Consider the following 21406-nt stretch of genomic DNA (forward strand, 5'->3'; position numbering starts at 1 on the left):
CTGACACATCTTCCTCTTCCCCCGTGTGCTGCTCTCACCTGCCATCACCTTGGCTTCTTTAGAGTTCAGACTGTTCCATTTCATCTGCCTCCTTCACACTTCCTGTATAAATCTAGCTCATGAGCCGCAGACAAATCTGTCATAGTGATGAGAAATCGTGAGAGACAGAACTTGTTTATTTGCATCATGCAGTAGTTTTTGGGAGAGGATATGAATTTCATAACTGCACAACGCTTACTTGGTGATGTGAACTTCAGGTGATTTATTTATTATCATTTTGCTGCAGAAAACTGCGTAATGTCTTTTACACAATAAGAAGTACACTTTTTTTTGCTGTTATCAGCATTCACATACTTACTGTACAGATGTGTATCTGTGGATCCAGTTGTTTTTTTTAAATCCCAGGCTATCATAAATAGCTGATAGAGGTTTGGTCTTGGTAAATGACTTCAACTTTTATTCCAGTGCTCTGTAATTGTGGTCAATGTTCTAAGGATAATCCTGTTTTTGTAAGTAATGTGTTAATTAGTTCCAGACACAAGGGTGTTTTAACTCGAGAACCCTGTGTTCTGGGAACGCTCCTTATATTGACAGGCGTGTACAAAACTTAAAACGGTACCTCCTTCTCCACCTCCTCCTCCCGTCTATTACACAAATGCTATGTTGCTGGGAAAAACACACTCACAACCTTAAGCTTGAGAGTAAAGTAGTGATATAGATATATTATTAATAGATAACGTGAGTAATAGAAGCACAGGGTATGTCCGCTCGTGGATCGCTAGTGCAGCGACTGCCCCTGTTATGAAACAGGCTTTTAGCATTTTCTGAGGTGCTCTGCCTGTCAGCCTGGATCTTGCTCATGCTGGGCTGGCAGAGCAGGAGAGGAGAGCAGGGGAGGGGGGAACAGGGAAGGAGGTAGGGGGTCATCTCGCCTCTCATCTTTAAGGAGCGAAGTCTCATCCTCAGCTTTACTCTGAGCTGAGGCAGGCAGCCAGACAGATAGACAGGAGACATTTATCTCCCTGCATCCCTCTCTCCCTCTCCCCCCACCTCACTCTTTCTCTTTTTCCTTACAGGTAATTACTCCGTTTCGAAGGCTCATTCTCTGTGCGGAGAACAGAAAAGAGATGGAGGACTGGATCAGTTCTTTGAAGTCGGTTCAGTCTAGAGAGCATTACGAGGTAAGGCACTCGTCTCCTTTTAGAGGGAATGTGTTATAAATCCGACTTGTTCCGGGTCTCATTGGAATCTTGAACATGGAGAAACAAAGCTTTATATATATATATTTTTTTTATTTATTTATTTTTTTTAACTCATATAATATGTCATGCTGTGCATGTATAATTTGATATTTGTTTCTGCATTGCTGAGCGTTGCTTTTTCTATGCAGTTTTTCTAATCTTAAGAAGCCTGTCAGGGAATCACCACTCTCTCAGTGCGTGGAATATACCAACGTCCCGAAGATTCTGCCGCACGCTATTTTTTCCTGTAGTGTTCATTTGGATTTTCTTCTTTTTTTCGTTACTCCTGAAAGGATTCGAATAATTATTAATTATTAAGCGCTTAGAAATAGCGCACGCTAATGCATGCACGTTGCTGGCCGTCAGAGTTATTCGAATTTGCAGCCTGTTGACGGATCGTACTGTGTGTTTATTATCATATTGAGTTTATATTGCTTTGAAATGAGAGGGAGGGGGAGATTACATAAGCCCTAATTCTCTGCAATACCACACCCTGAGCCCATGTTCCTCTGTCAGCACCCACACATCTGCCAAGTGGGGCACAGTCTGTTCCTTCATTCTTTCTGGTGAATAAGAAATCAGTGGTGACCTTAAATAAGACCTAAACTGTTGGAAAAAACAAGCTTCGTCGGGGTAAAATTGTAGCAGCAACACTGACTAACTTGCACACACCACAGCATGTTTTCTCTTGTAGAAGAGTGGAATGTGTGCTGGGCATGTGTGCTACTGCGCCATATACAGGAGTTTCTGACGGTACTGTGAGTGTGTGTGTGTGTGTGTGTGTGTCAGCATGCTGCTTGTATTTGCTCTTTACTCAACTAGAAAAAGTCTCACTCTATGTTAACCTGTATTTATTTTTGGGACGTCCGAAAAGTCTGATCCTGGTTCCGCCCTTTTGTTTTCGACTTCTCCTTCGCCAGACGGCACAGTTTAATGTGGAACATTTCTCAGGGATGCACAACTGGTATGCCTGTTCCCATGCTCGCCCAACCTTCTGCAACGTCTGCCGTGACAGCCTCTCAGGGGTCACTTCTCATGGCCTCTCCTGTGAAGGTAGGTGCCCACTTCCTCCGTTTCCATCCGTCTTCCACTTCACCTGCTTGATCTCTCTCGACTCTGTACTGTATATGCCAATTTTTCTTTAATCACGGATTCCATGTTTTGGTAAAGCCTCTCATCTGCTTATTTTGTTCTCACTGTCTCTCTGAGAAATCTGAGCTTTTTCTGTGCAAGTGCTTATCTGCAGTTGTAGATCCACAAATTATGTTGCACAGCGAGAGCAAGAAACGATCAGCATGGCTGCGATCTTCTAGTGTTTCGAGGATGAGTGATCATAAACATTGGGTTTTTTTGTGTGGGTGTGTGTGGGTGTGTGTGATCTTGATACATGATTAAATATCTCAGATAAGGTTCTTCTAGGTTAAAAGACTCACCCTAAAAATATCCTCTTGAGTATCATGCATGTAAATGGACTGAAATCTCGTGGAAAGATAGTGCTAATTAGGCTCGCAGACATGCAGATGGTGCTCATTAAACACCTCTGCACGTCACTGGATCTCACAAAACCAGGAAGTAAAAATAGCTTCACACTAACACTTTGTGACCGATAATCAGCTTGGTTTAATTTGGAGCCCAAGCCTTTTTTTTTCTTTTTTTTTTCCCGTCATCTACAAAGTTATTGCTGCAATGATTTGATATTGTGTAAAAGATAGTTAAACATTAAACATTCATTCCATTTCTGAAGCACATGAATGTGCAGGCCGGTTATTACGGGGAATTTACAAGGTTTCCACAGCTGGCGAATGCAGCATTGGAAGCTTTTTTCCGTCAGTGGCTCAGTGTTTGTGGAAGAAATAAAACGCTTTTCAGTAAATGTTCGAATTTTATGTTGCCCTTTATACACAATTTGAGAAAGCTTATAAAAGTGGCTTTGCTAAATGACCAGAATTAATGGCTGTGAACTCTTCTTAAGTGCAGAAGTGATAATTAATGGACACACTGGAAAGTTGTTTCTTTTTACTTTGCATAAGGGGAGCAGCTGGAGCTCTCTCCGTCTCTTGAGTATTTATTATGTTACAATGAGCAGATGATCTTATTTGGTAAGAGTGAGAGTATTTTTAAAACTCTATGAGAGGACTACAATGGAAATAAACGTTTTGCTTTATTAGGTTTTATTTCCTTTACATTTTAACAGTAGTCTATAGTGTCATTTTATGGTTGTCAAGTCAATCAATCACTCACTCACTCATCGTCTCTACCGCTTTATCCTGTATTCTGGGTCGCCCATCTCGCCCATCTCACGAGACTTAGGGCATGAGGCGGGGTACACCCTGGACAGGGTGTCAATCCATTCCAGGGCACACACAAATACACACTCATTCACACACAATTTGGGAACGCCAGTTAGCCAAATCTGCAGGTTTTTGGACTGTGGGAGAAAACCGGAATACCCAGAAGAAACCCACCAAACTCGGGGAGAACATGAAAACTGCATGCACACAGAGGCAGGAACCGAACCTGCAAGATGCAAGGCGACAGTGCTAACCACTACACCACTGAGCTACCATCAATCAATCAAGTTACCATCAATCAATCAACCACTCATCCCGTTGGGTTTTCCTAGCAAGGCCTTTTTGTTTGTTTTCAAGTTTTAATTAAAATGGGTGTGAAGGAGCAGGGACAACTCTAACATATGCAAGCCAGTGGTCCACCAAAGTTAAGGTTGTGGATCACTGGTTTAGGTCTTTTTTTAATGCATCGTCTACCTTTTTGTTTTAGTATTAGTACCTGTTATAGTCCTTATAATTTTCTCCAGAGCTCTGCGTCGTCTCAAAAGCCAAACTACCATTCGCTATGCACTCTTCTTGCTTTGGACTTTTGTCAATAAACCAGGCCAAGAACCACATAAATGAGGCAGTTTGATTGATTGGCAGATGACTGACTCCATCATCCGACAGAAGAAACAAGAGCTTATCTCTTTAGTCACCACCTTCATTTTGTGGACATTGTTTCAAGTCCAGTGACTATGTCTTATTTCCAAAAGCTTACTGTTTTGTGGAAAGTTTGTTTTCCCAGTGCATGTTTGTCCATCTGTACTGTGTGTGCAGACAGAATTGCAGATTACCAGCAGATTATTGCAGCCAGATACATTGCAAATCTCATGGTCCTAAAGCTTTTGGTCTTAGACTGTGTAGGAAAAATAGCTGATGCTCTACGGCTGATTGTTTCAGCCTGACAATTTGAGTAAAAAAAAAAAAAAAAAAAGTTTGCGATTATTTTGACACATATTGCATTTTAAACGTGATATGTAAATATGTGATATGTAAATGTCTTTAAATATATTTATCCTTGGTGACTCCAAATAATGGCATAAATGATCTCACACCTCCAGTGTCCAGGGTTTAAATCCCACTTCGGGTCTTTGTGTGTGGAGTATGCATGTTCTCCATGTGTGTGGTGGGTTTCCTCTGGGTTTCCTTCCACTTCACACATCAAAGACATGCGGAACAGCCTGACTGGCACTCCTATTACATTTTGTGTAAGAAATAAATACTTCTGGTTTGAATGCAGCATTCATTCATTCATGTTGTGTCCTTGATCATAGTAACCCGAGGAAGAGAGAGTTGGAAAACCAGCAGAGAAAGAGAAAAACGTCTAGAGTGGCTGGAGAGCCTGTAAGTTTGAGGTGATCATTGCTGCTTATATTTCTCTTCGATTTCCTGCACCAGCGAATCAATAAGGATTGATGTGCGACATGGGCCCCAACAAAAGAGGCATACTCGATATTTCTCACTCTCTAATTTGACAGAGACATCCTGTCCATTAGCTGCACGTCCTATAGAGTCTCGTGATCACTAGACATTACCAAGTGTTCCGCAAATGGTTTGCTAACAGCTCCGAGAATGACATTAGCCTTATTGATTAGAGCCTTGTTTTCAGAGTCACGGAGAATGTTTGTGGAAAGGATCAGCTCAGATTGCAGCTGAATTGTAGAGCTATAGGGAGATGAGGCATTCGCTCATTGCTAATGTGGCTTTGGTAAGAGAGGGCTTTCCGAGACTTCACATCAGAGATGTGCCACCTCATTTATTATTGACAGACAGTAAGGCAGTGAGGGAAATCTCTGGGTGCTCACGGGATGTTGCACGAAATGCCGTGCCTCACTTTCTGCAAAGACTTCTCACTCCTGCACAGTTCTCTGGTCTGCCAACACATTTTAAAGAAACAGTCCGTTTGTGTAATTGGGTAGTGAGAGGAGCAGGAAAAGGTTACCCCCTCCACTGTGATTAGCGCTGTCACTACAAATCTAAATAATCAGGCTGGTCATTGGACACCCAGAGGCAGGTGGAAGGACAGAGGAGTGACCTGAAGAGACTTGAAATCAGAACAGTTTATCTAAATGTGAACGTGTGAATCTTAAGCCACCAGCACCGACTTAGTGTTTGCATATACTGTAGAGTGGGAGTACGGTTCCTAGATACGTACGCTTGAGTACGATTCAGGGATTGTGCTGTGTGAGGCAGGCTTTAAAACTGAGACCAGCAGCAGGAGAGTGTGTGGCTGTGTAGCTTTGCGCTGTGCTGGTCAGTAGTCAGTAAAGAAAGCTACTGTACATAGATCAGGAGGTGTTTTGCTTGCTGGACACTTTGGGTGCATTGGCTGGAAAAACGCAAACTGTTGTTACAAGATCGCAGGCAATCAATCAGCCACTTATTTCTCAATGTGAACTCAGCCAGATGAGCAGTTTAATTTGATTAAACCTGCAATGCAATTTAGTAGAGGAAATCAGAGAGTACGCCAGCCATTAGCTTATTACTCCTCACCCACACACGTGGCGTGGGCAGTGGAACAGAGTATGCAAATGTGTGTGTGTTTGTTTGTGTGTGTGTGCGTGCATAGAAGTCAATCTGCTCACTCAATTTTCTAGTGAAAAATAAAATTCAAAGGTCAAGATTAAGGTGGGAGCTTCATTTTAAATGGCAATATTTTTTTAACTGTTTAATTGCCTGAAGGTTAAAGTTTTAAAAAGTTAATTCATTGAATTTATTTCAAAAGACGCCAGATGCATTAGCTTTTAGAAAATATCACTAGTTCGATTCCCTGGTGATGCTGTCACATCTAGCAGCCAGAGGCCTGGAGAGAGCTGATTGGCCAAGCTCTCTCAGAGGGGAGGGATGAGAGGAACTTTGCACCTAAATCTTCCCATCAATCACAGCTCTACAGCCAGTCATGGGCATCTATGAGCTCACGCAAGCGGAAGGAGTGGATAGCACTGTACTCCGAGTGTGCCTGGGAGGCGTCACGTGGTTCGAAGGAAGCATGTGAGAATCTTCGTCCCTCTCTGACTGGTAGGGGTAGGCTCGATAGGAGAACACACCAGTGATGGGTGGGAACTGCATACGACTTCATTAGAGGCAAAAAAATCCTATATATATATATATATATATATATATATTTTTTTTTTTATTTATGACAATTGTGCACTTTAATATCAGTATCTTTGAGTATCAGTAGCAGTGTTAAATTTTTGGTTTCTGTAGTGAGTCATGGCAGCAGATTGTTGAAGTTCTTGAGAAACATTAAAAAACAATACAAAAACTTTACAATGCATCATCAGCTTGCTCTGACCGACTCTTTTTTACTGTGCTTTTTCACAATACAGCACAATACGAAGGAAAAGGATCCTAAAATCATCTGCTTAATTTTCTGTTGTGAATGTTAAAGTGCAAATGCAGCTTAACCAGCACTAGTGATAGATTAAAGCTTCTCAAAAAGAATATACATTGAGTTTTCTGACCACAAACTTATGTTTAAATTATTCAGATAAAAAAAAAAAAATCCACAAGTTTGCTATTTGATTTAAAGTACAGTAACATGGGAAACTCACCTGTGCCTTGATTTTTTGGCACATGGCCCAAAGTTTTGGGAAATCTGAGACACAAATCAAAGACAGGGTTAAATGATATCTACTGTACACATTTTATTTAATTTCTTTTTAACGTTTTCTGACTGGTTCATTCGAATTATTGAAATGATCCTCACACTGTTTATGTCCACGGTATTTTTCTTGTGTTGTTTTGGCAGAAGTTCGTCTGACTGTTTACCTCGTTGCGTTCTGTAGGAATAACCAAACCTAAACCTGCCAGTTAGGCATCATGTACATGTCAACATGCAAAGTGTGTTTGTCCTTATTCCTGCGCATGGCATGAGGGAGAATTGTCTGGAAAAGTGTGAAAAAAAAAACAGGCTGAGAAATGTGAACTGGGTCTGAGTAAATATGACCTCAATTCAGTTTGAAATCCTTAATGTCAGCCAGTTTCCCATTTCAGTTTGTCCCACCTAAGCCAGGTGTTCTTATTCATGACAATTGTGCAATAAAAAGGTTTATAATAAAAAAATGAAATTTTACAATGTTGGTAAAAACGATATTCAGAGAAGTCACACATCTGCCAAACCTCAGAAACACAGCACATCAGTTTCCCCTCAAAGAATAAAGTCTGCTGTAATGTCACTGTTTACGCATTTACATTCATATTAAAACCAATTAGAAATAAAATGGCATATTAGTCATATGTAAGCTTTTCGTACAATGTACTTTTTACTGAATCATTATTTCATATGAACTTCTTTTATTACCACATTTCCTTTGTTACTGAACTTGCGACAAGTCTTTAGCTATGGGCTTTTGGACAGCTCTTTGGGTAACTAATTCCACTGTTTTACATAATCTTTTAAGCTGCATATTGTGTCTCACACACTGTGCATTTAGTAAGAGATTCCAGGCAGATCCCCAGGCTTAGGAAATCGAATGGTAATTGTGGCCGTGTAAGAGCATTTTGTGGTCGCACCAAGTTGTGTTTTACACCCAATATGTATATAAACCTAACCTGTAGAATGGATGTTCATATGGTTTGCACTATTTTCATCCCCTACCTTATTAGGATTTGGTTCTTTGGAAGGGCCGGAGCTATTATTGGTTATTCACATTCAAAAATTATGCCACAGTGAAAATGAAGACTTGAATTTGTTTTCTTCTTTCTTTGCAGTGTGTAAATTCAAAGCCCACAAAAGGTGTGCCGTCAGGGCCACTAATAATTGTAAATGGACCACCCTGGCGTCTATTGGGAGAGACATCATTGAGGATGAGGATGGGGTAAGTGATATCTGAAGGATGAAATCATGTCTTTTTTAAATGCCGAGTCTAGAAGAATGTAGAAAGCCAGAAGTCAAGAAGAAATATAATTACATGGAAAAAATATCCAGACCCATTAAATGCACGAAAAATTACGTTTCAGAATAAGAAAAAGATGTCAGTCCAAGGCATCCAGAGTAAGACTAATAGCAGAGATTAAAGTATGAGAGAAGTGGGCAATGGCCTTAACAATTGAATAGAACAATAACAATAAAAAACTATAGAAAAGCCAGGAATAAGACAACGGTCCTGAAAAAAGAGAGGAATATTATATTAATCCATCTAATATAACAGTGTCTGTTCCACTTCTCCTTCCATAGATTGCAATGCCACATCAGTGGCTAGAGGGCAACCTTCCAGTCAGCGCCAAATGTGCAGTGTGTGACAAAACGTGCGGTAGTGTACTGCGTTTGCAAGACTGGCGCTGTCTATGGTGCAAAGCTATGGTAAGGTCTTATTTTTCCTTAAAATGACTTTCCCAAGACTACAAATTTATAGTTTCACTTTGAAGCTGTGATCTTCAATCTTGTCACAGGGCCGGTGTGATTCGACTTGTTTAATCAGTTCACCTTAGTCTCCAATCAACGATCAAGTGTGCCTTTAATTTGATTGTAATGAAAGCCTGCAGCTACACCGGCCCTTTGTGGAAGAGATTGAAAACCCCTAGTTTAAAGCATTCAATTTGGAGGGATGCACAATTGTTCTTAGTGGATTGAACCGTCAGTATGTGGCTAATAATCACCTGTATCTGCCGTGTTCCTGAAAACTAGAATGAGTTTCTGCCCTAACAGGTACACACAGCCTGCATGGACCTCTACCCTCGCAAGTGTCCCCTGGGCCAGTGCAAAGTGTCCATCATCCCTCCCACCGCCCTCAACAGTATTGACTCTGATGGTAGGCGTCTTAGTGATCACTTTGTTTCATACCTCAAGGTCTTTTCTATTTCTAGATTTTTATTCCTGCTGTCATATGCAGATTGATTTATTCCATAATGCATTCAGAATGATGATTAGGATAAATAAATGATTTTCATGCAGCAGATGAAAACAAAGTACAAGGTCACCTCAGGCTTCTTCACTGTAACTTGGGGTCTGATTGACAGTAATTGCAGAAGACGGTGCACTGATGGGTTCTGATTGAGTATGCTTGTGCATTTGTGTAATTCTGGTCGGAGTAGATGGAGCTCATTTGGTTTGCTAATCACCCTCACAATTGAAGGACTAATACCTCTTACCTTGGCCTTTAACCTGTTGTGATTAGATCAGGGCTATGGAGAAGGTGTTTACTCGGTCATCTAAGACACTGGAGCACACTTTGTCGTGATATCTCTTTACATTGTTTTCATTCCGCCCTTCTGCGAGTGCCTGTGGCACATGGACAGTCACTTCTCCTGCAAGCAAACGGTGTTCTGTGTATGTAAACATAATAGCCTGTGATAGGCCACGGGCTCGGAAATTCAAGATGAAAGCAAACAGTAGATTTTCCCCCTTTTTCCCCTCTCTCTCTCCTTGATGCATTACTAACCTGATACAGAGGATTTATCATTGGACTGTTTACTCTACCAGCCACCTTAGTGCATTTTAGCTCCTGGTGGTGTGTTTTCTAGGAAATTGCATGGCCCTTATAACTGATTACTAAACACAATGCTGTTTGGAATAGTTGTTGTGTGAAGGTCTATTAATAAAGCTGATTATCTTTGGTGTTTACATGTCGGTGTGTGTGCTCTTATCTTAGAGAACATCCTCTCTTGACAGTAAAATTGACAGTAAAGTTACATCTGATTTCATCTAATCTAATCTCACTTAATCAAATCTATCGATCAGGAGCCCATGAGAGGAAAAAGCTTTTGGAGGTGTGTGTACCAGAATGAAATGTTAGTTTGCAGCCAAACCCGAATGCAATAGAAATTAGATTTGGATTTGATTAAATTAGATTTAGAAAAGTACCCTGCAATTACACAACTAACTGAAATAGATGGGGACGCAGAAGGATAGATAAAAGAAAAAAACAAAAAATATAAAAAACAAAAGAGAAAGGGAAGAAGGGATGTGATACTGGGAAGAAGACCAAAACAAAGAGAAATAAACAGAAGAAACAATCAGAGTGAGGAAGAGAAAAAAACAGTGGGAGGAAATGCAGAAAGAAAGATGCAGACGTATGAGAAAAGCAGGAAGAGGGAGAAAAAGGGAATAAAAGATTGAAGAAAGAGAAAGAATGAGAGAGGCATCACTCTGATACATAGCAGGTGATTAAAAGTGGCACCTCATCATTTGTTACAGCTGAAACGCTGAATGTTTTTTTTCACTACACACCAGATATAGGTGTTGTCCTGTCGTATTGCTGTGTGTAGGGTTATTCAGTTGGGAGAGCACGAAGGTGAACGAGGAAAGAATGACAGCGAGGATGCTGCCCTTGGAGGTTGAGTTTCCTTTGTTTCTTCTTAGTCAGAGTTTGGAAATTCTGAGCTTTGGGTTTCAGCATTAAAGCAGAGCGGTGACTCACTGAGCAATTCTGAAGGAGCTTCCCGTCTGCCCTCAATCCCTCATGCAAGGGATATTGTCTCCAGAGCTAAACGGGTAATGGGTAGTGGGTAGTAGAGTGGCATCCTAATTGGCCACCGACCGCCTTTGGCACGTGTACGAGCTTCGTGACTCAGCCTTCTGCTGTGAGTAGAAAAAGCAAGAAAAAAAAACAAACGTCGAGGGAGAAATATGCAAGGAAAGATGAATAAGAGGAGGATGATAGGAAAGAGAACATCCTCACGGTAATGTAATAACACTCCTGCACATGGAAATGTAAATTAGGGACATGAGGGCTCTTATACAGTAAATATGGCTGGTTATTGCCTGTGTACGCCGATGTGTTTCCACAGTACTCAATGCACGTGCTGCCAGCACGTGACCCGCATCGCTCTGAAACAGCTTTATGCTGTGGGGAAGCTCGCTTTCACAAACACAAACATACACACACACACACACATTCACAGGGGAGACCTGTAGTCTGAAGTTCCTATAAAGCATCCATTTAAAGATCAATACACCACAAAATGATACTAATAGACAGATGAATTGAAAACCTCAGGATTGTTTTAGTTTACTTCTAGATGAATTCCAGAGAATTGTGCATAGTTCATTGGGTTTTATTATTTGCTCCTGCACCCTTTACGAAGTCTTTGCCCAGATTGTACACGTTGTAATGTTCAGATTCAGGCTTGACATTTTAAAAGGACCGATTAACATAAGTTCTGTAAATAGACTGATTGTGTGATTGCTAGAAATGGAAAAAAGAGACATTAGGTTTACTTTACTTAAGTGTGGTGTTCATGAAGCTACGTGACACCTACGTAATCCCGTACTGTCAGATGATACCAGCATACCCAGCTGCGAAGACAAGACTTACTCAGGTGTGACTTAAGAACATCTTCTTCAATATTATAATTAACATAAGACGTGAGTCAAATGACTGATCTTCTCTCGTGTTATTACCATGTCAGATCTGACTTTCCAAGCTCAGGTGAAAAATTCGATAAGGGTTTGAGGCTCTGCATTGTTTCCTAAACTAACATTAACATGAATATCTGATTTATAATAGCAGGCATTTGGCTGACCCTTAAGAAACACATGTTTCTTATTTCTGCTTACGGATTTTATGTTTATTTATGAGAATGTCAAGACAGTGTAATGACAGAGGTATTTATATTTTTTCCTTACTGTAAATCAGAAGGAGTTTGTTTTTGATTTCGGACAGGCTACAGGATCAGGCGCTCTGATGTGTAGAAGTTACACTGAGCACACAGTCAGTTGTCATAACATTTCAAATTAAAATACTACATTCAACATGGAACGATTAAACAAGCTTGGATGCTAACCAATAAATATATCAATATATGTGTTTTCTCTTCTCATGAACACCGTGTAACAATAGTAACAATGTAAATGCAGAGAGAAACGTAAGACTGCATGCTTGTATAATATCATATATGATTGTCTGAGTCGTATTGATTTGCATTGAGAGTCTACATTTCCTTCCAATGAGGGTTAAAACTCTAATGTTTGGAGGTTTACAGCTTTAAGAGAGGAAATAAAAACAATATGGCTAAACCATTCAATTTATGCATTTATCTATATGTGTATATATATATATATATATATATATATATATATATAAATATATATATAATACACTTATAAATATATATATATATATAAATATATATATAATACACTTATAAATATATATATAATACACTTTTGATATATGTCTATTAATACATAAATGCATAAATTAAAAGGTTACTTCAATCATACAGTTTTCATTTCCTCTCTTTAAGCTGTAAACCTTAGTTTTAACCCTATGCAGACCTTTTAATGCAAATCAATGTGACTCAGACCTTTCTGGTTTTAAATAGGTCGTTAGTCATTGGCCTTGCATAACTCTCACTTAAGGAATAAAAGCGTGCATGAAGATTTTTCGGCAGTGATTTATACCTGTGAAAGCACTTTACTGAGTCTGTTTCTTTTCTGTTCCTGGACAGGCTTTTGGAAAGCCACCTGTCCCCCATCATGTGCCAGTCCACTTCTTGTTTTTGTTAATTCCAAAAGTGGAGACAACCAAGGAGTGAAATTTCTGCGCCGCTTCAAACAGCTGCTCAACCCCGCTCAGGTCTTTGACCTCATCAATGGTGGACCTCATTTAGGGTGCGTTAGCTCTTGTTAAACTTTGTCTGAGTCTGTGTTGTTGCTTTAAATAATCCAATTTTTCCTATTATGCACGCCGAACATGACTGCTGTGTTGATTTTCAGGCTACGCTTATTTCAGAAGTTTGACAACTTCCGAATACTTGTATGTGGAGGAGATGGCAGCGTCGGGTGGGTCCTGTCAGAAATTGACAAACTCAACCTTCACAAACAGGTATGTCTGTGTTCTTTAAAAGATTAATAAAAATTAAATAGGGTTGTGATGGATTGCTTGAGAAAGACAACTGAAGATTTATTTCTTTGTTATACCCACCAGTGCCAGCTGGGCGTGTTGCCCCTAGGCACGGGAAACGACTTAGCACGTGTGCTCGGCTGGGGGCCTTCATGTGATGATGACACACAGCTTCCTCAGATACTGGAGAAACTGGAGCGAGCCAGCACCAAGATGCTGGATAGGTACAAACACATCACTTCTATAGAAACAGCAAGCCTAGAACATTTCCCAGATATAGATTTTTATCTATCACTCTATAGTTGGCAGATAAAAAATCGGTTGATGCCACACTTAATTGTGGTCAAGTGAGCAGCATCGGCATACTCTCCAGGTGAGAGGATGCCACACTCTCTCTCCCCTGTCTATTATACTGACCATGACTATTATAGATGTCCACATATTCTTTCTCTAATATCTCTTTGTAATGGGTTTTAACATGTGAAACACCACAAACACACAGACACGAGGCGATGTCTTACAGAAAAGGGTCATTTTTATTTATAGTACAAAAATGGGGAAGGAGAGGGTTTAAGGAGGGAGGATGAAAAAAAGGGGAGGAAAAAATAGTGAAGGTGTGCACGTGCAGCTCTGGAGGCAGTGCCCAGCTGGCATGCGGGCAGGAAACCGGCGAGCAATAGTCGCGAATAAAGTGAGTCCGCGTGAACAGGGGCTCCTGCATCCTCCCGAAGTAACTCCTTCTGCTGACTTGGCCAACTGGCCCCCTTATTTTCTGTGTTTCCCCGTGTTTGTTAACATTTCTTTGTAATAAATCCAGAAATTAGGGTAACTATTGTTACTTTTGGACACACAGTCGTCTTCACATAATTGAGGGTTACTGTATGTCTTAACAGGCTGACAATGTTAAGAACAGGATGCTTAGCTGACTTGACATAGCTTCTCTGTTACAGTACTGTATGTGTGAATTATTAGTAGCATGCAACTGCACTCTGCTTTATACAGGTGGAGTATAATGACGTATGAGATTAAAATACCTCCCAAACACAGCTGTCCTGCCACACCTGAAGAGGCAGAGGACTGCCAGGTACCTACACCACAATGCCAGCCCAAACCAACAACCACAAATGAATCTTATTTAGATTTAAAATGGGCAGACATTTATTTGGTCAGTGACTGAAAGTAGTGTTTATGAGTGGATAGTGCTTTTCATGTATAGAAACATGCAGATAATCACCAGGAAGTATGGTTCAGCTATGAGCAAAATGCTCCAACAAGTGGATGCACACACAAACTTAAACTGAGCTAAGACATTTAGACTCTTTGGATTTGTTGAGATAGAAAAGGAACATAGTGAACACGTGTAAAACTCAAATTTCTACAAACACACATGTTCTGTGCATTTTAAATGCAAGCATCTCGTGAAAAGGCCTCAGTGATGTGTGATGCTTCATTTGTTGCTGTTATTCCACATTAATTGCATATAGAGGCTATGGCTTTGTGCAGTTTAGTCAAGGATCCTGTGTTTCCTATAAATTAGATATATTATCTATACTATAATAATTGTGCATGCCCATCTGTAAATGTTCCTGCTTGCAGTTCCGAGTTGAAAGTGACTTGTAAAAGTTACTAGGGTCAACCTAGATGGATTTCCAGGTCGATTTTTACAGAAAGAACAAATTTGGACATGAATCAGACCCCATAGCGTTTCAATAAGATTTCTGGATAGGATATGTCTGAAAGGGACTAAAACATGCTTGCAATTTACTACATTGCGCACATAAAGGATTTATTTTGAAGAAGGCTTGTTTTGTCTGATAAACCTTTCAGCACAGTGAGATTATATTCTTCGCACATCCTTGCTTGACACTGCCATGTTACTGGAGCAGACAGATTTAAGGGTTTTGCTCAAGGGCAGTGGCTGCTTGGCAGCGCTGAGGCTTGAAACCCCGGCCTTATAAACAGCAACCGTTTAGCCGTAAACATTCCCAGCTGGGTTGTTAGTAAATTAGAGCCCGAGAGTCTTAAGGATACTATCATGTTGCTATGTGTCTATAGTTTCAGATATCAGATTATGAGGACTCAGTTGCTACTCATCTCACAAAGATCCTCAACTCAGATCAGAATTCAGTTGTCATATCCTCAGCAAAGTAAGTCAACCCATGCTTTACTCTGTATACACATGCACAACCCTGGTTAGCAAAACTACAGAGAAAAACTAAACGCTCCTCTCCTCTCACCTTTAGGATCCTGTGTGAAACAGTGAAGGACTTTGTTGCCAAAGTTGGGAAGTCTTATGAAAAAAGCCCTGAGAACACAGAGGAAGCTGAAAGCATGGCTGTTAAAGTAAGTTTGCACTGCACCTTGGACAAAAAAAAAAAAAATTGTATGTAATGTATCAACAATATCATGATATATATGATATAAAGTATACAGTAAAATAAAATAAAAACATTAAATAATTGCAAATAATGGAAAAATATTATGGATAATAAATATCCATAATAAATATAGCAATAATAAATATGTAATATTAATAATAATGTAATAAATATCTAATATGATAAATATTTATCTAATTAATTAAAATTTTACTCTAAGTTAGACACATTAAATAAAATTGTATTTAATTTAGTTCATAAAAGTGCATTTACAAACTGAATTTATTTTGGTAAAATTGGCACAAAAGGTTTGTTTACTTATTTATTTTATTTTATTTTATGTGTTTGCTTCTGTATGTCTTCAGTAAATCCAAAAACTGGAAAAGATTAATATAAAACGTTTCTCTACTCTCTGAACTACTGGTTTTACACGTGATCATGTGATTAGTTTATAGTCAAATAAGTTTGCATAAAAAAAAAGAAAAGAAAAACGAGACATAGGTTACAGTATGTTAGGGTATGTGTGTGACGTAGACACTATCCGGAGAGTTTGGGTTCTAAAATGTACTCTGTCAATTTAAAATCCTTCATATTCTGTACATATGTACATGTATGACCGCAACACAATAATTACATTTAGTATTTATACTAAATACATAATCATGGAGCCAGTATTCTAACCATACAATATCCTAATTGTTTCCTTTCTTACGTTGTTTAGCAAGTAAAGCTTTTCACCATTTTCCAAAATCAACAAGCCACTCATGATATTCGCCGCAGTGCTTTACTTTCTCTCATTATGAAGATATTAACACAACATAAGATTTTTTTTTATACGATGATGATTTTATGTTAATTACGTGTTAATGTTTAAAAAACATTTGACCCCTAAAAACATATTTTTAATATAAATTTTCATGTAACTGGGAACACTATGTAAGCAATAATGTCATAAGATTTGATAGTTACTCAAGCCAGACATTTTTTTCACGATTTCCACATTTTTTTTTCAATTTTTTTGAGAATGTTTGTTAATTAATGAATACATTTTGATTTATGAGTATTTATTTATTTATTTATATGATATATCGGAAACCGCCATTTTAAGCTTGTTAAGTTTTAAGCAGATCTTATGTAATGGTACGTTTTGAGAACAAGACGGTATTAATAAGCTCTATACTGACCCCTCTCGGCTCTCTGTGCAGTGTGCAGTCTTGAATGAGAAGCTAGATTCACTCCTGCAGACCCTGAACACAGAGGCTCAGGCCATGAGTCCTCCTTCTCTCACCACCCCCCCTATTGTAGAAGAGGAGCTGGAGGAAGAGGAGCTGGAGGAGGAGGATCTCAGTGAGGAGTCTCTGACTGAGCTGAAGGAGAAAATGGAGGAGAACGTAACGGAGAAGGATTCTCCACACAAGCTTTTCAGGCCACGTGAGCAGCTCATGCTGCGTGCAAACAGCTTGAAAAAAGCAGTCAGGCAGATCATCGAGCAGGCTGAGAAAAGTAATAATTACTGCCCAGAGATGATTAATATGCTCTGATTAGAGATTTGCATTTGGTATCAACATTACCCTTATAGCAACAGTAGTGAATTTAATTTTTAATTTTTATTATACCTTTCATTAGATAGAAACACTGACATTTATCCAAAGCTTAGTGACTCTGTCCTGTTTTTGTGTCATCTTAGTGGTGGATGAACAGAATGCTCATACAGATGAACAAGACCTGCAGTCTCCTACAGACATCAAAAAGGACATGGAAGAGGAAAACAAGGACAGTGAAAAGGATGAGGACACTAAAGAGCTGGAGAGTCTGCCGTGTGAGTTTGAAGTTTAAACTGCACTTATGAAATAAGGCTTTAAAATTTCAGCAACTAACGAGTGTATGATTAAATGTGTTTAATGTAATTAAATGGGTAGTTCAACACATTACATCTAATATCATGTGTTTTAAAAATAATTTGATGATGAAGATGATGATGATGATGCCCTCTAGTGTTTACAGCATGGTATGAACATTAGCAGAATTAAATTGCTCCCTCGTGGAATAGGGTTTATTGTTGGCTTGTGTATTTATAATAATAATAATTATTATTATTATTATTATTAATATTATTATTATTATTATTATTATAATGAAGATCCAAAAGCAGTACATCTGTTTTTGTATTCTACTTTTCCAGGATAAAAATTAAACCTCCAGAAAAAAAAAAAATCACCATAAACTGTTTTTGTTAAGACATTATTATGTTATGTGAACTTGATTAAAATATTTTCAGCTATTTAAATAATATAATCTAATCAAAAATTTTGTATTATCCATATCTATCTTCTGTGTTGTCTTTATCTTTTACGCTGACTTGCAATCTTTGGCCTAATAGCGGCGAAGTCACCCTGTTCACCTACCGAGAGGCGTGTGAGTCGCAGCACACAGTCCTGTGGCTCTTTCTCCATTCCTCCCTTTACTACAAGTAAAGAGAATCTGCCTGTCCTGAACACTCGCATCATCTGTCCAGGTATGATTGCACTGACTCTAAATCATATCATGATCCAGGAGGGAGTAAAATATTTCATTATACAGTAAAAGGACATTATCTTGTAATGAAGTATTGACATTTGCTAATGACACTTCTCTGATCCTCTGGCTTTCAGGCTTGCGTGCAGGACTTGCTGCCTCTATAGCTGGAAGCTCCATCATCAGCAAGATGTTACTTGCTAACATTGACCCATTTGGTGCCACACCTTTCATTGACCCTGACCCAGATTCATTGTAAGTTCCTCAGACACACCTTCTTCATTCACACACACGTACATTGTGTGTCAATGTATCATGGTTTTCCTGGAGTTTCTTAACAATCAGATGAACTGTTAACAAAATCAAAAATGGACATGCTTCAGTAAGATTTTATTAATAATTTATTATTTAATTTTATAGTTTTTTTTTTATTATTACTAGCAATTAAATAGATTTCTCATATTTACATTTACATTTAGGCATTTGGCAGATTCAAAAATGTCTCCAGCTTTACAACAACAATCAGGCCAACTGTGAATCCTTATATATGGTATTCATATTTACACTTTTATATAATATTTATAGAGAGGGGTATTTGGAAAAGTGCGTCATGAACAATTACTTTGGAATCGGCTTGGATGCCAAGATCTCACTGGAGTTTAACAACAAGCGTGAAGAACATCCTGAGAAATGCAGGTCAGAACAACTTCTCCTCCTCTCTGGCTATTTCTTATTAGTTATTATATGGGATGAATATGTTTTGACTATCTCAGTGTTCCCCTGTGGTTTGGTAGGAGTCGCACCAAAAATATGATGTGGTACGGAGTCTTAGGAACTAAGGAGCTACTTCAGAGGACCTACAAGAACTTGGAGCAAAAAGTTCAGTTAGAGGTGAGACAAGAAATATAAAAGTCGCGTACATAACATTAATTAAGTTATGTCAGATGTAAAAGTTAACTGTAGACTCCTATTGATCGTGTTGTAGTTCGTAATCTTTATTTACGTCACCATTAGTGCATTGGTTTACTTTTGAGAAAACAAACATGTTCAGCTATGGTTTTCTGCTCATTTCCACTTTGAACAAGGGTAAGAGCATTATTTTTGTGTGATGGCTGTTACAGTGTGATGGACAGTACATCCCGCTCCCCAGCCTCCAAGGAATTGCTGTGCTGAACATCCCTAGCTATGCAGGCGGGACCAACTTCTGGGGCGGGACCAAAGAGGATGACGTAAGCTTCTCTAATAATCCTTAAACTCTCCTCTACTTGTATCTTCTTTAAATATCCCAAGCTTTAGTTTATTCTTGACAGTTAGTTCCTTATGGATCTTCTCTATGATTCTTTTGTGTTCAGCAGTAATGTGAGGTAATTATCAAATCTAGCCCTAATAGACAGTGATGAACAGCTTTTCACAAAGATTCTTTCTGTGATCCATTTGGTGTAATGTCTGTTGAGCATTTAGTCCAGTGTGCAATCAAGTGAACTGCAATATCTCCATGACTCTCAGCCAGCTCTATTTCAGCATTTATAGTATTAGGAAAGGCTATTTAAGCAATTTCCCTCTGGGATTAATAAAGTTCTTTAAAAATGTTGAAACATTGTAAATATCTAGTAGATTTGTACAATGTTAGAAGTCATGCCGAATGTGGTCATACAAGATACAAGCTGAATATGAATATCATATGCTTTGCGGCAAATTTAAGATGCATGACAAGACAAAAATGTTCTCAGATTTCAAAAGGAGTGATTTGCATTTGCTTGACATAGTCATATTTTTGATCTTGGCAAAGCTTTACAGCAAATAAACACCTGCTGCCTTGCTGCCCTGCACAGAACTAGCTTTAGTCATGGACCTACCTAGTGTGGTTTCTTTTGTTGCTTTTAACCACAAAAAAAGATGCTGTGTTTACAGCACCAACCACATGCTGCATATTGCTACTTGCTTTTAGACATCTGAGTACTATATATGCAAATATTCAGTAAGCAGGCCATTGAAGCTGTATGAAAGAAATCAAGAACATATCTGTTCTATGCCACAGCAGGCGCTTAGTTCTCTCTCTGTTCTTGTATTTGAATATGCAAGAATGTGTACTGGCAGTGCAGTATCATCCTGAATCACAAAACCACACTGAAGTCATCCACTCCTGTTGACCTTTCTATCATCACACCTGTGTTGGGATGTTGCTGTTTTACACTATCTATTGTGGAGTAAAAATGTATATGCATAATACTAACACATATATCTATATGGTATATGGATATTTTGAATAATCCTCCCTCTTCGAAAGTGATACATCCCTAGCAAGTGAACTTAAACCTAAACAAAGATTACTTGAATATTTTTTTGTATGTGTCCTTTTCAATAATGTAGATGGAATGAATAAAAAGTTCTTTTTTTAATTTTCCATCCAGATATTCTGTGCTCCATCATTTGATGATAAAATCTTGGAGGTAGTGGCTGTGTTCGGGAGTATGCAAATGGCAGTGTCCAGAGTGATCAAGCTTCAGCACCATCGTATTGCACAGGTGATTTTTACATTATCAAATGTGGCCTACTGTAAATATTTGCAACATTCCTTTAGATTGCACTGAAATGCTCATGTCATTGTTACAGTGTCGCACAGTGAAGATTACCATCCTGGGAGATGAAGGTGTGCCTATTCAAGTGGATGGTGAAGCATGGATCCAGCCCCCCGGTGTTATTAAGATTCAGCACAAGAATAGAGCCCAGATGCTGACCAGAGATAGGGTAGGTATTAATATCCAGAATTAGACTAAACACACCCTAAGTGCTGCTGTTTGCATTTGAACTTTCTCGCCTTTTTTATCCCCACAGGCGTTCGAAAATACACTGAAGTCCTGGGAGGACAAGCTGAAGTATGACAAGCCTCCTCTGAGGCCACACCTGTACTCTCAGCACTCTGTAGATCTAGCCACTGAGGAAGAAGCTGCGCTTGTTCAGATGTGTGCACGTGCAGCAGAGGAGCTCATCACCAGGATCTGTGAGGCAGCCAAGACAAATGGACTTCTTGAACAAGAGCTTGCTCATGCTGTTAATGCTGCATCTCACGCCATCAACAAAACTCACCCCAAGTTCCCTGAGGTGACGTAACCATCGAACATACTGTACAATAAATCACTGCTTTCTAATTG

The 21406-nt window shown here is 39.1% G+C and overlaps 1 protein-coding gene across 8 annotated transcripts in view; it reads left to right on the forward strand.

Annotated features, from left to right (window-relative positions):
- Nucleotides 1-21406, forward strand: part of dgkh (diacylglycerol kinase, eta) — a 59631-nt gene that overhangs the window by 28278 nt on the left and 9947 nt on the right. For all 8 annotated transcript variants that reach the window (XR_008360489.1, XM_053496345.1, XM_053496347.1 and 5 more), the window contains 21 exons: nucleotides 1077-1181; nucleotides 2162-2294; nucleotides 8288-8394; nucleotides 8754-8879; nucleotides 9225-9327; nucleotides 12968-13130; nucleotides 13236-13344; nucleotides 13447-13586; nucleotides 14365-14446; nucleotides 15418-15509; nucleotides 15606-15705; nucleotides 16946-17243; nucleotides 17428-17559; nucleotides 18121-18255; nucleotides 18392-18509; nucleotides 18840-18950; nucleotides 19049-19145; nucleotides 19376-19483; nucleotides 20666-20779; nucleotides 20868-21002; nucleotides 21090-21356. Coding sequence is in view for 7 of the 8 variants with exons in the window: in XM_053496345.1 (XP_053352320.1) it covers nucleotides 1077-1181; nucleotides 2162-2294; nucleotides 8288-8394; nucleotides 8754-8879; nucleotides 9225-9327; nucleotides 12968-13130; nucleotides 13236-13344; nucleotides 13447-13586; nucleotides 14365-14446; nucleotides 15418-15509; nucleotides 15606-15705; nucleotides 16946-17243; nucleotides 17428-17559; nucleotides 18121-18255; nucleotides 18392-18509; nucleotides 18840-18950; nucleotides 19049-19145; nucleotides 19376-19483; nucleotides 20666-20779; nucleotides 20868-21002; nucleotides 21090-21356 (2775 nt within the window). In the remaining variant the exon portion in view is untranslated. The remainder of the gene's footprint in view (nucleotides 1-1076; nucleotides 1182-2161; nucleotides 2295-8287; nucleotides 8395-8753; nucleotides 8880-9224; nucleotides 9328-12967; nucleotides 13131-13235; nucleotides 13345-13446; nucleotides 13587-14364; nucleotides 14447-15417; nucleotides 15510-15605; nucleotides 15706-16945; nucleotides 17244-17427; nucleotides 17560-18120; nucleotides 18256-18391; nucleotides 18510-18839; nucleotides 18951-19048; nucleotides 19146-19375; nucleotides 19484-20665; nucleotides 20780-20867; nucleotides 21003-21089; nucleotides 21357-21406) is intronic.

The sequence above is a fragment of the Clarias gariepinus genome, chromosome 5 (assembly GCF_024256425.1).
Source record: "Clarias gariepinus isolate MV-2021 ecotype Netherlands chromosome 5, CGAR_prim_01v2, whole genome shotgun sequence".
Classification (NCBI taxonomy): domain Eukaryota; kingdom Metazoa; phylum Chordata; class Actinopteri; order Siluriformes; family Clariidae; genus Clarias; species Clarias gariepinus.